General features: G+C 36.4%; 1 protein-coding gene across 1 annotated transcript in view; it reads right to left on the bottom strand.

Moving 5' to 3' along the window:
* LOC149289664 (rap1 GTPase-activating protein 2-like) overlaps positions 1–16,588 on the bottom strand; it is a 148,355-nt gene that overhangs the window by 48,324 nt on the left and 83,443 nt on the right. Inside the window, exons 3-4 of the mRNA XM_089490213.1 lie at positions 4,570–4,605; positions 4,154–4,198 (exon numbers count right to left, since the gene is read on the bottom strand). Coding sequence (XP_089346339.1) covers positions 4,154–4,198; positions 4,570–4,605 — 81 coding nt within the window. The remainder of the gene's footprint in view (positions 1–4,153; positions 4,199–4,569; positions 4,606–16,588) is intronic.

Here is a 16,588-nt window from a genome sequence, read left to right as displayed (position 1 = left end):
TCATACACCTTTAACTTATTTAATTTCTATGTATTAGTGAATTTATTTATTTGAGTTTATTCTTGTCTAAATTGTAATATAGTGTTATATATAGTTAGTTAGTTCCTGGTACCGGCAAAAGGAACATAAGTATTATGACTGTCTGGCTGGGTTCTAGTAAGGTATGCTAAATCATGTAGGTATACTTCTACTATCTATGGCAAAAAAATGTTATATTTCTCTGGCCAAGAGAGTGGGCCATCAGACAGATTACCAGTAGAGAGAACCCCAAGATCTGGTTCACACGTTGTCATATTGCCTTAGTGTTTGACAAGTTATTTGAGCAAGGTAACCTTACAGTAGGTCCATTGTATATGATAGAGATAATATTTATGCATTTATACCTTTTGTGCACTGGTATATTTGTGTCAGCAGGGCCTCAGAAATCTGATCTACCCTCTCCCTACCCCCCTCTCACACTACCTACCCTCTCCCTACCCCCTTCTCACACTATCTACCCACTCCCCCCCCTTCTCAGGCTATCTACCCCCTCTCCCTCCCTTCTCAGGCTATCTACCCCCTCTCCCTCCCTTCTCAGGCTATCTACCCCCTCTCCCTCCCTTCTCAGGCTATCTACCCCCTCTCCCCCCTTATCAGGCTATCTATCCCCTCTCCTTCCCGCCCCACTATCTACCCTCTCCCTACCCCTATTCTCACTATCTACCCTCTCCCTACCCCCCTTCTCACTATCCACCATCTCCCTACCCCCTTCTCACTATCTACCCTCTCCCCCTTCTCACTATCTACCCTCTCTCTACCCCCTTCTCACTATCTACCCCCTCTCCCTACCCCCCTTTGTAGGTCACTTACCGTGCAGTCTTGTGGTGGAGGCGCGAGGCCTCTGTCTTAGTGCTCTCCCGCAGTGCGCACGGCTTCACTGCTGAGCGCCGGCATATGACATCATATGCCGGCACTCAGCGTGAAGCGCCGGCACCCGAGACAGACGCCTCACACTCCCACCACTGCAGTCGGGGCAGCGCTGAGGCAGGCGGCGGCTGGGAGCAGAGGAGACAGAAGGTCGCCGAGTGGTTGCTGAAACAACCGCTCGGCACCCCTTGGGCCCCCCTGACTGGCAGAACTCCAGGGCCCGGTCGCAGTCGCAACCCCTGCGACCCGGTACTTCCACCACTGGTCTTCACCAAACAGAAGCTGCCAGGAAAGTAAAACATTTCTTACATTATGTCTATCAATTACTAATCATAAGCAGGTTTTCTATATAAAGCATCCATAAGCAGAAATGCTATTTAAACAAACAAACTAAATTATATTTAATTTGGAATTTAAATTTGCTGACTTTTCAGACTGGAAGATTATTTTCCTCTACAAAACCAAATTACTTGCATAATTACAATATTCTGTATTGTATTTTAAAGCAAGAGTCTCTCTGAAGTAAATTGTTTAAATGAATGTGCAGCACGAGCCAGCCAGACGGTCTGCATTTTCACAAGCAATTATGAGTTTGCATTCATTCGCAGAAAAAAAAAAAAGTGACAAATAATTCATTTATCTGAATCTTGACTAACAGGAACAATTTTCGGCTCGCAGAACACTACCAAATGAGTTCAGAGGCATATTCACTATACATAAAATAGGATTTGCAATATCTAGGACGCATGCTAATTTAAATTCTACATGTCATGATAAACTCCTTCTTCATTCCCCTTGGAATTCCTTATGAGCAATCCGTACTGATCAAAATAGTGAAGCAAGTGTCTTGTTTTAGCACACTATTATTGTGTTATTTGTAAATGATTACTGAGATTGTAGTATTTATTTGAAAAATAACACCATGCAATTACTGCAAATCTAGGTTACAAATACAAAAACTTTCACTTTACCTAGGAAAACCTATAGATTTTTTTCAAGACATGCTAAACTATTCATAGATACTTAGTATCAGAGAAATGGTGCATCAGATCACATGACACATGGCTAAAAATACATGAGCTCCTCATGCATTCCAAAAGAAAATAATACAATAAATGAAAACAAAATATTTTTCTAAAAAGCCCAAACCCCTCAATAAATTCATCATATGAATGTAGTGGTACATATATGTAAACTGCACATGGAGCTAATGTTGATTTTGCACCCACAATAAAGGGTTATATTACACAATTTTGCTTAAGACACAAAATCTAGGAACAAAATAGAAATGTCTAAGCATGTGATATCCTTTTTGCATGCCTGAAGCGCACATTTTAGCTGGCTACTCCTCTTATAATTATCCTGTCTGTTGTAGTTCACAAAAGATTGTCTGTCTGTTTTTTATTAAATATACATTTATCAAATTTTGTTGGTATTTTGAGTTTTTATTATTTTATTGGGAGGTAGAATGGGGGTGCCTGCACCATCACAACACATGATCATGCCAGACAGCTGATCTCACTTTAACACCCCCCACCACCATATATAACCATGGTATAAAGTAGCCATATTTGTGTGCCTCCTCCATTAGACCTGCCTAAAAGCCACCTTTTAATTGCAACTCAACACAGCCCAAATGGAGTCTCAAAATATAAAAGTGAATACCACTCAACTCGACCAACAGTCAAAGCTCATATGATGCTCATATTTGGTTTGTTGAGTGTAGTCAAGTTAGACCAGTCCAATTACCACTAACTCGAGATGCTACAGCACCTTACTAGTTAGTGTAAGGCATGTGGCAAAATTCCATGTTTCAGCAAACTGTTTCAATGTCCTTCACATGTTCACACTTTAGAGCTATGTACTGGGGTGATTTTATTTTAAAACAGTAACTAACAAATTGCAACACCGGTACACCAAGTGATACACAAAGCAAGAACTTAACCCTTTAAACCGTACATGCTGCTCCCTCACAAGTACTGCTTCAATAATTTAGTTGCAAATCACATTCAAAAGCTGGGGCGCAAATACATGTAAAGAAAAAAAAACCAATAATAGTGTAGTATATTTAACCCTTCAAAGTGAGCAAAGGATTTTTTCATTATCCACTCTCACAAATCCTGGATCACAGAGTTCATCTAAAACTGTTCTTTAATTCCATGATTCTAGAACAGAACACCCAACGGCACAATATCACTGCACATATATATTATGAATTGTGAAGAGACAATTACAATGTGTGTTGCACGATCCCATGTGCAAAAAAATGCAGACTAGCAGCCAACAAATGGTTAAAAGCTCTTCTTAAAGATGTACAATTGCGCTAAGCATTTCCCTGGGATTAGTCAGCTTCTTCAGGAGGTAAGTATTAAATAAATTAAATAAAAGACCTAAGAATCCGAGGGATTTTTATTATTATATTATCATTATTATCTATCATGGAAGTAAAGAACTGTTTATGATTAACTTGTGTTATCCAGGATTTTTGTGAGTGGGGAAGAAGAAGAGAGGAGAAATAAGTATTCCATTGCTCACATTGAAGGGTTAAATATACTATACTACTATTGTTTTCTTTTACCTTTATATATATTTGCGTCCCTGCTTTTGAACGTGATTTTATTTTAACCCAGATCAGTAATCCATTTATAATTAATGACAAACGGTAGGAGCGTATCATTTTCTTTAACGTTAAGAAAACATTTTTATTCAATGATAATCCAGTTTCCAATATATAGGCACTTACGTATTATCAAATGAATGACTATAATACATGTTGCTTTCCAAAACTCTTAGTAGCTATTGTTTTCACATAAAACCTTAATCCTTTTATCTTCTTCAATGAAACAGAAATCATGTTATATATCTGCAAAGTTGCAGAGCAGAGCCAAAACTTGTTATATGGTACACTGGGGTCGATGTATAAAAAGGTAATATTGTAACAATGCTTTATTCCTATAGTCTTGTTTTTTAGTTTATTCTTGCAAGATACTAGTTACTGAAGGTGTGAACTTTATACATGTGAATACTTATAGTACATATATGTATAGAAAAGTGAGGTGATGTAGTCATCTCAAAATATTAAAACTCTGGGGCTTAAAAAAACAACTAACCTGTATTAAAATCATAACAATTATATAAATTGCCAATTTTGGCCCAGCCATTGCACATCCTAATTATATGGTAATTGCACTTTTATATATCTCCCCTGTGCCCCTGTTTGTCAGTTCAGTCTTTAGGTTTAACTAACCTTGTTTTTCTGACTTCCACTTTTCTGTTCTTCTAGTTTAGGAGCCTGAATGAAAATAGAACAATTCATAAAAATGAAAGTTAATGTTTTTAAAACATTCTTTCCATATAACAGGAAAAAAATATCTCACAGTATCTTAAAAAAAAAAGTCTATTTTTTTAAGAATAAAAAGGCACAAATATTTTAACCAGTTAACAGAATAGTATTTCCTACAATGTTCTTCCAGGACTATGAAGACTTCTAAACCAATGTGTTTATAAGCAGAAAAAAATATTAAGGTTTCTAGAACCCTAGTTTTATCTTTTTAGATATATATCAACTAAGGTAAATGTATTGTAAATATTTAATCTGTGTCACTTTTACTGAGGGCTATCCACCTTCCATGGTTGAGTGTGAGAGATCAGATGGACTCTTACCTGCATCCTTTCCAGCATTTCGAAAAACTCTGCCGACTGGTAAAGAAAGAAACATTGTTTAGAAAAATAGAGCAAAACCATAACATTGCTAGTATTTTGTATCAAGCCAACTACACCAACTTCTCAATCCTAGAAGAATAGACCCACAGCGAACATGCATCTCAGTTTCCTATTATGTATGCTTTTTTTACATTGGACATATTTTTTGCTAGATCAACCTAAATAGACGTAGTAAGTTACGCATGTATGGTATTTGCAGGTTCTGCATTCCTGGATGTCAAAATGTGGTTTTTTTTTTAGTTTTTTTTTTAAAGATGCAAAACATACATGCCACATAACACATTTTCCAATGTTATTATGAAAAATTGTAGATATGCATACCAGCAGCATGCAAAAATCTCTGATCCCTTATGGCTAACCATCAGTGGCCTCCAATACCTTTGCAGCTGGTCTTCGGGAGAGTATGCTTAATAAAGAAAGCCTAAGCAATTATGGCCAAGACTAAAAGATTTTCCATAAAGGAAATGTTTCCTTGTAGAATTTTAGGGTTTGTATTCAACTGAGTTATCAATGTGTATACATAATGGTTAATGATTACACAATATGGCCTTTTCTATTTTATTTGTTTCTTCTTGTTTCTTTATCCCACAACTTATGTTATATATTTGTTGCATTCCTGCATGTAAATGACCTCTTCTAATTATAAGGATTACCAAAAGAATCAGTACTTAGAAAAAAGTAAGTAACCTTTGATCCTATGGTTGTCTACAACATCCATCATTGCTGACTAATCTAAAAGGGATTTGATTATTAGTCAAGCAGTAGCTGGAATGACAACTCTAGTTTCTCTGCAGGACATTGACAGCTATGGCTATCTGTTCCAAATGAAAGATGGCACTGAAGCTCTAGCATGTTGTTTGGCACCCAGTAATCTGGGCTCCATTGGACATAAACATAGTGCAATACAGCAATTACTGGGAAAACGAGCTGGCAATTCCTGTCTGACTCACATACTGGAAGAGAACGTGGTATCTGCAATCTAGTTAAGCTGTTTAAACAAGCAGTAATAAGCAAAAGGTACACAAAGTTCAAGTTGGCACCAGGCAGAAGCCCAAGAAAAGGAATTCAGATCTAGTAACACAAATGAGTTTGATATTAAATGCCACGTTGACAGCAAGAGTCATTCATTTAGGAAAGCACTCAAAGAAATGAAACAAATTACCTTTTGATGTGCTGCAAATTATAGTAAAATTAAATATGTGTGTCCTTTAAGAATAAAGATGGCATAGAAGTTCTATATGACTAATCAATTTTAGGAAACTTACTCCTGACTACTGGATCTTCATAGATTCATGAGGTCTACATTACCACAAAAGTTGACCATCATGTGTTTTGATGTTATAGAAAAGTTTAATCATTAGAGCATATTTCTGTATGTGATATGTTAAGAAAGTAAATGGTTTAGCAGCTTAGGATATTAGTGCTACATCATTTAACTTGTTAACAATATACATATTGAAATTATTTTTTTGGTAGGCCTTCAATAAAGGTTTTCTTCAGAAAGTCTTCGGTTGTTGAGGCTCGCAAATGCAGGACAATTTATCAACAATTATCATCAAAGAAGACCCAGCCAAAGAGTTGAGAAAATAGTTCAGCTTAGATAGGGGTCCTGAGGCTCAAAACAGACATATAACTGAACTCTGCTAGGTCCGGGTTGCAAAGGGATTCTGCTAAGATTGGTTTGGGAACCCAGTGCAGTTGGGGGTCAAGTTCATTTTACGCAACCCGTGGCATTGCTAGTATTTTGTGTAAATATTCAAGAGGTCAGATTATTATTATAGGATAGTGGGATATAACATTATGAGATGCTGGTTATTAGTATGAGATAAATCACAACATTCTAAAAAACAAGGCTATTGATACTTGTTAAAATGAACTACATACATGTATATGAAGACGAATTTGCATTTGATCTCTCATTCCCTGTGAGAAACAGCCAAACAAGTCAGCTGCCTTCAACTAACTTAATAACTTAATGGGTCAGAATCATACCTGGGAACTTCCCAGGGCAAGCTACCCAGCGCTCTCCTTCCGAGGGCATGGCATTGCAATGGGGTGGGGCGGGGCTATATATGGGCATGGTAACCAATGAGGTGGGGAGGTCTAGACCCAGTGAGCATTACATCGGTTAAGAGTTGGATGTGGGCAGCCAGTGGGCGTGGCTAAGGACCTCTGCCCTGCTCCATAGAAAGACGAACATGACCCAGAGATTCAGGGAAGCAGGGATTTACCCCAAACCCAGAGTTTTCCCAGGCATTATCAGAATAACCATGAACATTGTGAGAATAGGAGATTAAGATGGATGCTTCCCATGGTAAATGTATAATTAAGCTTTCTAAAACATATGTATGTTTTTAAAGAATAGAGTGTCAAAGTGCACTTCAGTGCAAACAAGCGCAATTAAGAATGTATAAAACCTGATTCAGACAGGAATCCTCTTTATATGATTATTACTTCATAACATGTAATACAAATACAGGCATCTCATAGTGTATACTATGTCTTTAAATGTAAAATGAATGAATGATTTTTAGAATCCACTCCCAAATACAGATGATAGAATAAGTTCTTTAAAATGAATCACCCTGTGAGAGAGACTGTAGACCTAACCTCAGGAATAGGAAAAAAAACAGTAGTCAATGAAAGTGTAAATAGTACATACTTTTAATCAAAATGAAAAACTTTTAATGAAGCATCTTACATTACAATAAACACGGCAGCAGTCCTATTTCCTTGGTGAGATAAAGTTCTATGAAGGTCCGCAAAGGTAAGGTAAGTGTAGATCACCATTTTTTGCATTACATCTTATGAAGGAATAATCATACAAAGAAGATTCCTATCTTAATTGGGTAATATAAATTTCCCAATTGCACTTGTTGGTACTGAAGCACACTTTGCATTCTTTATTGTTTATCTTTTATGTGTATCTTGCTGCTGGGTTCTTTCCATATTTTTTTATGTATATGTTTTTTATTAAACACCATGGTATCGGTCTATTTAGTATATTCCGAGTATATCTACATATTAGATACATCATTTATGAATCATATTATTTAGAAAATATACTTATGTACTATCTGTATTACTAATACAAACATACTGTATCAGCTGCCACATTCATAAAAAGCAGTTTTAAAACAGGATGATAGGATCCGTGCAAAAAAAAAAAAAAAAAGACAAAATGTGGAAACCTGCCAAACATATGTATTAATTATGTGGAATTGATTTTTAGATTACTTCCTCCACTGGGTCACGCTAACTTTTAGTTATAGCATGCTGTGACAAGGTGGTTGGCTTTTTCTTTTTTTTAACAAATTAGATGTTTGCTAGCAGTTTAACAACCAGAGAGATCAATTTTTCCGTTTTACAAACTGGCTTTAATATATATATATATATATAATATTTTAGCCTGAAGGATGGAGTTTTACAAAATGAAAGCTGATTATTGTAATACCTGTTCCGAATGTTTAATCTATTTTTTTCACGGTATGGATGTTTTATATTATGCATTAAAGATTAAGAAAACACGGCTTTACAGAAACCTTTTAATTGTAAAAGAGGTACATACTGGTTAACAGACATAAATATTAAATAAAACACTATTAAAAAGCTATTTCCTTTTCACTGGACATGGCTTGCATTTAGATTTATGTCATTCTGGGTGATAGAAAATCATTTTCACTTTAAGCATCACAATAGAGCCCTAAATGCTGTCTTAGTTATGTCTTAATATATAGGCTTGGGTAGTACTCCTCACTCTTTTGTAAGAACCATTTACATATATATATATATATATATATATATATATATATATATATATATAAACAAAGTTAATGCTCCCTTATATCTGTCATGCCACCATTATTGGTAGGAAGAGACACTTATCTGGTGTTTTTACTAGATCTAGACAAATCCTCAGAAACCAAATGATTTCATGATGGTGTCCAATTTTGTGTTCATCTCTACAACCATAGCATGTTGTGGCCACCTGGGCTCTCAAAATGTTTTGCCATTTAAATTGTACAGTCATTTTTCCTTCCTGACTCCCTTTCCTCGATTTCACACTGTAACCCTGATGAACTCAAGAAAGTGTTGGTCTTCTACTGTTTTCAGAGCTAAAGGTTTCACTGTAAACCCTTACTTACCACTAGTAAACAGTGAGTAGTGGGTGAGTGATAGTGGCCAAGACATCTCAATTAAGCAGAGAGGAAAACTTTTGTCTCAACACAACTCATTGTTTATTGAATCTACGTCACTGATTATGCTCTAATGACATTTGAGTTTCCTTTCGAGAATAGATAATTTGAGGAGGGGGCGGTTAAATCAAGGGATTACTACAGGATTACTTCAAAAATAGAATACAATCCAAAAGAAAGCTTTCCAATCATACTGAGACTCGTTATACTTCTTTCCAATCAACGTATGGCTCACTTATATTTTGTATATGCTTTTAATGTAATACTCCATCACTGATTGGAGATACTTTCTGTTAAGCCTTTGTCTCCTGTTAAACTACACAGAATCTCTGTGCAGAGAACAAATGTTGGGTCAGTCTCCTTGGGTAGAAACACAGTTCTCCCCACTCCATCTTGCCTTTAAGTGGAAAGTCCTGGCACATGATACTAGAATTTGTAGTCTGTGATCTCTGTGACTTTGCTCTTTTACCGCTATTTTAGTAAACCCTTGAGTAACTTTGATTACTCAAATAACTGCCAAGTATTAGTATCTCCTCTGCACTGAGGGTCAAGTCTATGAAAGCAAACTGAGATACTAACTCAAAAAAACAAGTTTCCTATAAATTGCACCCGCTTTTAGGGTTTATTTAAACCCCCTTTTCCATTTTTACCCCTGACATAAAACACACATACAAAATCTCATTCTTTATCACTTATTTTGCCTGCAGGAAAAAAAACTAGCTAAAGCTTTCAAAATCATGAAATTAAACAAAAAAAGAAATGTTACCACTATCTAGAGTAATTCACTTAAACAAAACTCGCTGCTCTCCTGAACTCTCTTTATCATGTCTTTGAACAAACACAAAGCAGCCAGATGCTGGATGCCGAGATGTGGGTGTATGATGGAACGTAAAAGAATGAAGCCTACACAAAAGTGATAGCCGTTGGGGACACGCGTGTCTATGCAGCTACCGTATGATATTTCACGTCAGCAAGACATAATGGTTTCCTGCTCGGTGATTAAATGCATACCCTATGGTTTTGATGGACAAAACATCAGTCTTGAAGGTACATTTTGTTAGGGTTGGATGGACTGATTTGTAATTATAACGCAATGAAAGAAAAGCAGCTCTAGTGCACCCAAGGAAGCTGTGACATATCTAAAGCTCTAAATATGGGGTGTAGAGGCACTAAAAATAAAACAAAATGTGCAAGATTGAAAAGTGAACTAAGATCCAACAAAGACAATCAAAACAATATGTTCAACTCTATCTTGTAACACACATCAAATTAACCAACCCCAATCTGATTTAATCTTACATAATATTAATAATATTAAATATTATGACTGCTCAGAAGTATGGGTTAAGGGTTAATGGTAACAATTGCTTTTATTTTCGAAATCTCATTAGCACCTTTACATTTCCTCTGCCAATAAAGTTTCACCTTGGCATTTATTAACCTTTGAGTTATACTGCTGCTGTTATGCTTTTTCAGATGATTTTAACAATTTTCATAATAAACACCCGATGGACTGTTTATTGCTGTAGAAAATATTAAAAACCATAAAACACATTTACAAGTAAATCCATATGCCCCAAACAGGTTGTAAAACGTTTTTTTTACAAGAACCAAGAATCAAAACAGAATGAGAAAATAAAACATAAAAATCTTAGATAGAAACACTGGTCTATTGCCATCGCATAGTTTTTAATTAATGGAGAAGTTACCCTCTCTTCGAAGGGGTTAATGGAAACTACTGCCTACAATATTGGGTATCAAGGGGATGATCTGGTGCTTCATTATACATAGAAACACAGAATTGTATGGCAGTACTTTTTCAATGCCCTACAGTATTCCTTTAAATGTACCGGTATGTCTTAATTTGAAATGTTCCACTTAATCCATGAGTCTGGCTTTAACATTATTGTTTATTGATCACTTTAATGACATTTCCTAAAGTTAAGCAAGTGCCATACAATCTAAGTTTGCTTGGAAGCAAATGCTTGCAGAAAACATGTTTTCAAAAACTACCCTACTTCTGTATGGTGAAATGAAAGCTTCAAATTAAATATTAGTAAAATCAGGCAAAAGAAAACCATAATGTCCTATTGTGTTATGACCTTACAATCACAAATTAAAAACGTGAATGATCAAACAATTGTGCTACATGCAGCTGTCAACGCACAGCTCTGCCAGCAGTGGGAGCAATGACGCTGGTATAAGCATAGAAATAACTGGTGACTATAATACAATGTGGGGTTAAATCTCCGTACAATAGGGACCCTTTGGATCAAAATGGTAAACGGGCAAGAACTTTCTACTGGTTGGTATAGTGATTGCTCAATTTTAATCACTGAGCACCAGAACTGCTTAAACATATAAAAAAAAAAAAAAAGCTTGTTTATCATTAAAAAGAATAGACAAGTAAAATCTATCTAAACATTAGCAATTTAGTTTTAAGACAACATTGTTGTCATATGTTTTGGTAAAATGACTCCTTTTTCAGTTTGCGCTCTTTTAGACTCATATGTGAAAAGAAAAGTTAAATGAAAGTCTATGTAAGAAGCTTCTATAAATGTGCCTTATAAATGCCATAACCTACCACTAGAAACGATCAAAAGTTATATCTAGATTCAGCACATTGCAGGGCGGTATGTAACAAGTGTGTTACATTCATACACTGATACAATTTAATTTAGTGCATTCATTTTCCTGTGATGTCTTAGCAAATGGTGCACCTCACTGTATAGGTGTCCAGGGAGAGTGATGCTAAGATTTTCTCGGAGCATCAGTGAGGGCTTCTCTTCAGCTAATGGAGTATAATTTCTCAGCAGCAGTCTGGGGGAATGCTGCTATGCATGACAATGATTCAACATGTAAGGGAGAAAGCCAAGAGGCTCTGCAGAGTATTTCACAGAGAGATGCTCCGCAGAACGATATGAGAGGTCATACTTAAAGCAAAGCAGGAGTCCTGTAAAATGAAATAACATTGTGATGAGTCTTCCTTTTAAAGAACAACCTGGTAACCCTACTGTCTGCGCCCAAGTGGTATACTCACCACGTCAGCTCTCGCACTGGCTCAGTAGGAGTTCGGGTGGGGAGTCTATGGATACCCTTTTGCACATGCACAACTAAACTCATTGATTACAGCAGATTTAAACAGCCAATCAGTGGTGAGAAAAAACAGGATCATGGAGGGGGCCTTGGAGCTGCAGCTTCACCTAATGGTAAATATTTTTGTTTGCAGGGTGAGGAATGCAAGTATTTACAAAGTATTTTAATATGTATTATTTGTTGACGACGCTGTCTGGGATACTAAACTGCCACATTAATACAAATGTAATAATATATAACAGTATAAATATATGACTATTAATCTTTCTGCTGACTCTTAAATAGTTTTCTGAACCATTAATCAGTCTGGGTACTTTTTTACGCCCTCACTCTAACCTGCCTGCCCAGAATGATAATATAGAATAAATTTTTCAGCAAACGTATTGTGTACTAGTGTTTAAAAAACACAGGCAAGAATATTCATACAGAATGCAGTGTAACTCTTTGCTGCGTATAATATGCGGTCCGCAACATACCGGCCTTCTGTAATACCCAAAATTAATAAACAATATGTAGTTGCCAACATTTTTCAAATCCAAGTCTGCTCCTATTATCAGTGCAACCTCTGGTCTTGTAGTGTCAGAAATGACTTAATGTAAAAGTATTTCATATAAAATAGTAAATAGATTTGAGTGAGGATAATAATAAATAAATGGCAGCCATCTGACTACTATAAAAGCAGGCAAAAAACAAACGTTAGCCCTGTAATTGCCCATTGCAAAGATTCTCATTAACAGAGGCAACCAAATGGATCTAATAACATTCATTATTATAACATTATTTGTCTGGAGGTAAAGCTATTCTGAATAAAGTCCTTTGTATTCAAGCAGGGATTCCAGGTGTGCTTTAGCAATGAGAAAAGCACCAATTGGAAGGCTCAGAAATCATTAAAGGTCAGTGTATTAAGTGTGTTCAAAACTTTATGACTCTGAGAATCTGCCCATTTGCCTTGAGATTGGGGTTAAAAACCCAGATGCTCAAGGGCAAACTCTGAGTTTTCGTAAGTATGCTAATAACTATTAGATGTGCACTTGGACCAAAAATGAATAGGACAAATTTTTGGTTTTCTTTTTTTTGGTCCATTCATTTTCAGACAACAAATTTCATCTTCTGCTCTTTCGTTTCAGACAAAATGTGATTTGGAAACAAAATTCTTTGTCACTCATTGGCATTCCCTCTCTCACACTTGCTCACACTCTCTCAATGTTTCCCTACCTTTTCCAACAACCGTTCCGTGTCTCCTCTTCTCTGTCTCCCTCTCTGTAGCTCCTTCCTCGTCTCCTGGCTCTCCCCTGCATTATCCTGGCCTCTTCCATGTACTTCTGCAATAGGGTGGACCCTCCATGCATACCATTTCCCCAAGATTGGAGAATGGGGGAGATGTTGCCCCCGTGGTTTGTGTGTTAGCTCTTCCCTGTTGCAGAAGTACTCCAAGAGGCCAGAATAATGGAGACAGATCCTCAGAAAAAGAGAAGTGTTTCCGCACCAACTATGTTGGCGGAAGGATAGAGGAAGGGACAAGGGCATGCTTAGGGCAAAACCATTTTCAAAGCATGTGTAAAAAGCACGGACCTCTATCGATTGTACAGCATGGTGGGCTAGTCAGGGGGATCAGAGGATCTCCCCAACCACCCCTTTAGACTCCTATAGGCAGAAGCCTACCTAGAACATGTGTACGCTAATTAGGTATACATCTCTACTTATGTAAAGTCCTCTTAGTATATGCTAGGCATATGTGCCAGTATTAACTTAGCTAAATGTTACCAGTTCTTTCCTACCTCACACTACTCCATTTCCCATAGCATGCCCTTGGATATACTATTTTTATAACTTCTATTTTTATATTTAACGCACAAACGCAAATGGTATACAATGGTTCTCCATAGCGCAAGGCACAACTCACAAACATACAACAAAGAGCATTTGCAAATTCCATGAATCGTAAAAAAACCCCAAAAAAAACATATCTTCATTGTATATAGTTAAAAATAGCTTTTATATTATACCAGCTATAATACATAATGGGGAGGAGGATCAGGAGAAGAAAGAAGAAAGGCAAGCCTTAAAACATGTCAAACACTACTATGCTTAACAATAGACAACCGAGGACTTTTCAACCACTCCTGAAATGCACGTGAATACTTTTTTTTTCTCTTTGTTGTTGGTCTGTGGAAGTGGAAACAGTAATGCAGCATTCACAACACGGATGGCAGGAAGCCTCACCACTAACAGTGTACTTGGGCGGGCAAGTTTAACTTTTGAGCCCTAGTTAAATACTGTACTTGTACATCTGGTGTGGTATTACGAGATTAGTATGTGTTGGGCAAATGTAGGATTAGACCTCTTGTGCCAGTTGCCCATGCACTGCATTGCTCCCCTGACCAGATTTACTTTCCCATACTGGGGACATTTTGTTGGGTAACAGTCAGCACCCCCCCTCCTACAAGTCCGGGTGCCCCATGACATGAGACGGGTGACATGACACTAAGACCAACTTTATTGCTTCTTTATGGTGGTGGTGATGCAACCCTTCTGAACTTCATAAAACTCAAGTTGGCTTCTATATGCTACATAGATTTCTCCAAACCAGTATTCAGAGAGTGAAACTCTTGTTACAAAGCTAAATACATACAGTATGTACAGTTTATTAGGACTTTATTCTACGAAACATACGGTAAATGTACATGTTTTCCACGGGAACCAGATTCTTGGTTGTGCACCGATGAGCTTAGTCTCCTGAACCTAGATTATCATAATGAGTAGAATGCTATCTACTGTTCAGCACTGCTCAAGGTGAAACAGTTAGCAGTCCTTTACTTTCAGATCAGAACATATCTGAATATAAGTCTTTAGGGAGAAGAGAAAAGACAACACATTTTATTCTTGCAGTATGAACAGTTAGTACTAACTCTGTTTTTGACATAAAAAAAACAAGTACATTTGGAATATGTGTTGCAGAAAAAAAACCCAGAAAGCTTAACCCAAAGCTAATTCTTCTATTAAATGCTGTTTCATTTAAAAGCACCAGACTGTCACATATTGTGTTCAGTCTATTTGTAAAGAAATCTTTTGTTGAGACAAGAAAGAAATGCTGTCTTTTAACTCTGTGCTACATTATTTTCAAAGGGGTTAACTGGCTGAGCATCAGTTGGGTAAACAAGTCAATATGTTGATAACCACTCTAGAAAGGGAACAAAAAGTGATTTTTATCCATACTTGGTAGATCATTTTTTTAGTAACAGTACTGTTTTTTATTTGCAAAATAATTACAGTTTAGAATAAGAGAATAAGAGATAATAAGAGAATAAGAGATAAATTAATAAAGTCCGTAGAACACAATGGAACATAAATGGAAGTTCCAATCATACCTTGCACTATATCCACTGTGACCTTCAGCCAGACATACTGGCTTTATAGTCCATAAATTGACACAAGCCTCAGCCTATAGATTTGACCATTTAAAGGCATTTACTCTGATGTAAAGACCCCAAACCTTATTCATCCATTAGTTTTATCTGCTTCACACAGTGTTATACCTATTCCATGCATGATTAAATTCATTCACTATAATAACCTCCAATTGGTTTTGAAGCTTATTACATATATTCACTGCCTTATCGTAAAAAAAAAAAAATACTTTCTAAAATTACATATAACATTCAAACCTAAAATATACAACAGGATGCAACAAAGTACAGGGTGATAGAAAAATGGAGCAAAATGATATGAGGTGCTACTATGATTCAAAAATTAAAACATCACACTTTATTAAAGTCAATACACAACATTATATCAAATGAAAAAAACCTAAGTTTACCAAGCAAGAAAAAAACAAACAAAACAGAAATAATGAAAAAGTAAAAGGAGTGAAAAAACCTGTATCTCTCAAGAGATATCCCCCACTCTATTTAACCACACAAGCCACTTAGTCCTTTGTTCTGCTTAGGTATATGTGTTATGTGGCTTCGAAAGTACTCTTCAGAATATTGTGTAGCTGCCAAAATGTGTTTTCAGATAAATGGATCGGTCTCCAAACTACGGTTGACACATTGACCATTTTTCCTGGACATATCTTTGCCGACCACAACCTATGAAATGCTTAACTGCATAAGGGAGGATGTTTAAATTTGATTAGGTAACTGATTTCCTTCTGTAAGTTTTTCTATCACACATTTGAACACCAAATAAAAAGTCATGGAAAAATTGGCGGATATGACAACACTACTATATTTGCTAGAAGTTAATACACTGAATCTAAGACAAGACCAAGGAATGATGAAGGTTTTAGGTTAATATAGCAGGAACAAATTGTTATTCTCTACAGTTCTCTCTAGGTCTCTTACTTGAAAGAAAGAAAGTGTGTGTATGCTTTAGATGTAACACAACGTCTTCAACATTAAATTTAGCTCAATGCAATGACACCTCCACTATACGGTCTACATGTGTAAGCTTGTGATTAGATTTCAAGATATGAAAGCTAAGGGGATAGCCATTTTTGGAATTGGGATGTTTGGCATTAATGCCAAGTAAACAAGCATAACAAAAAGCACACTACCTGTCAAAAAGCAGTCAACATGAAAGAGTGATGCTGGAATGTTCCGCAACTGATGAACAAAACTCTTTCATCTTTCATCATCCAGGTGAAACTTTATCACCTGTTTAAATGA

This window comes from Sceloporus occidentalis, unplaced genomic scaffold (genome assembly GCF_023333645.1).
Source record: "Sceloporus occidentalis isolate IW3139 unplaced genomic scaffold, rSceOcc1.0.p SCAF_43, whole genome shotgun sequence".
NCBI classification, from domain to species: Eukaryota; Metazoa; Chordata; class Lepidosauria; order Squamata; family Phrynosomatidae; genus Sceloporus; species Sceloporus occidentalis.
Note: the sequence above shows the minus strand (reverse complement) of the source record. Positions and strands in the feature narration are given on the sequence as shown.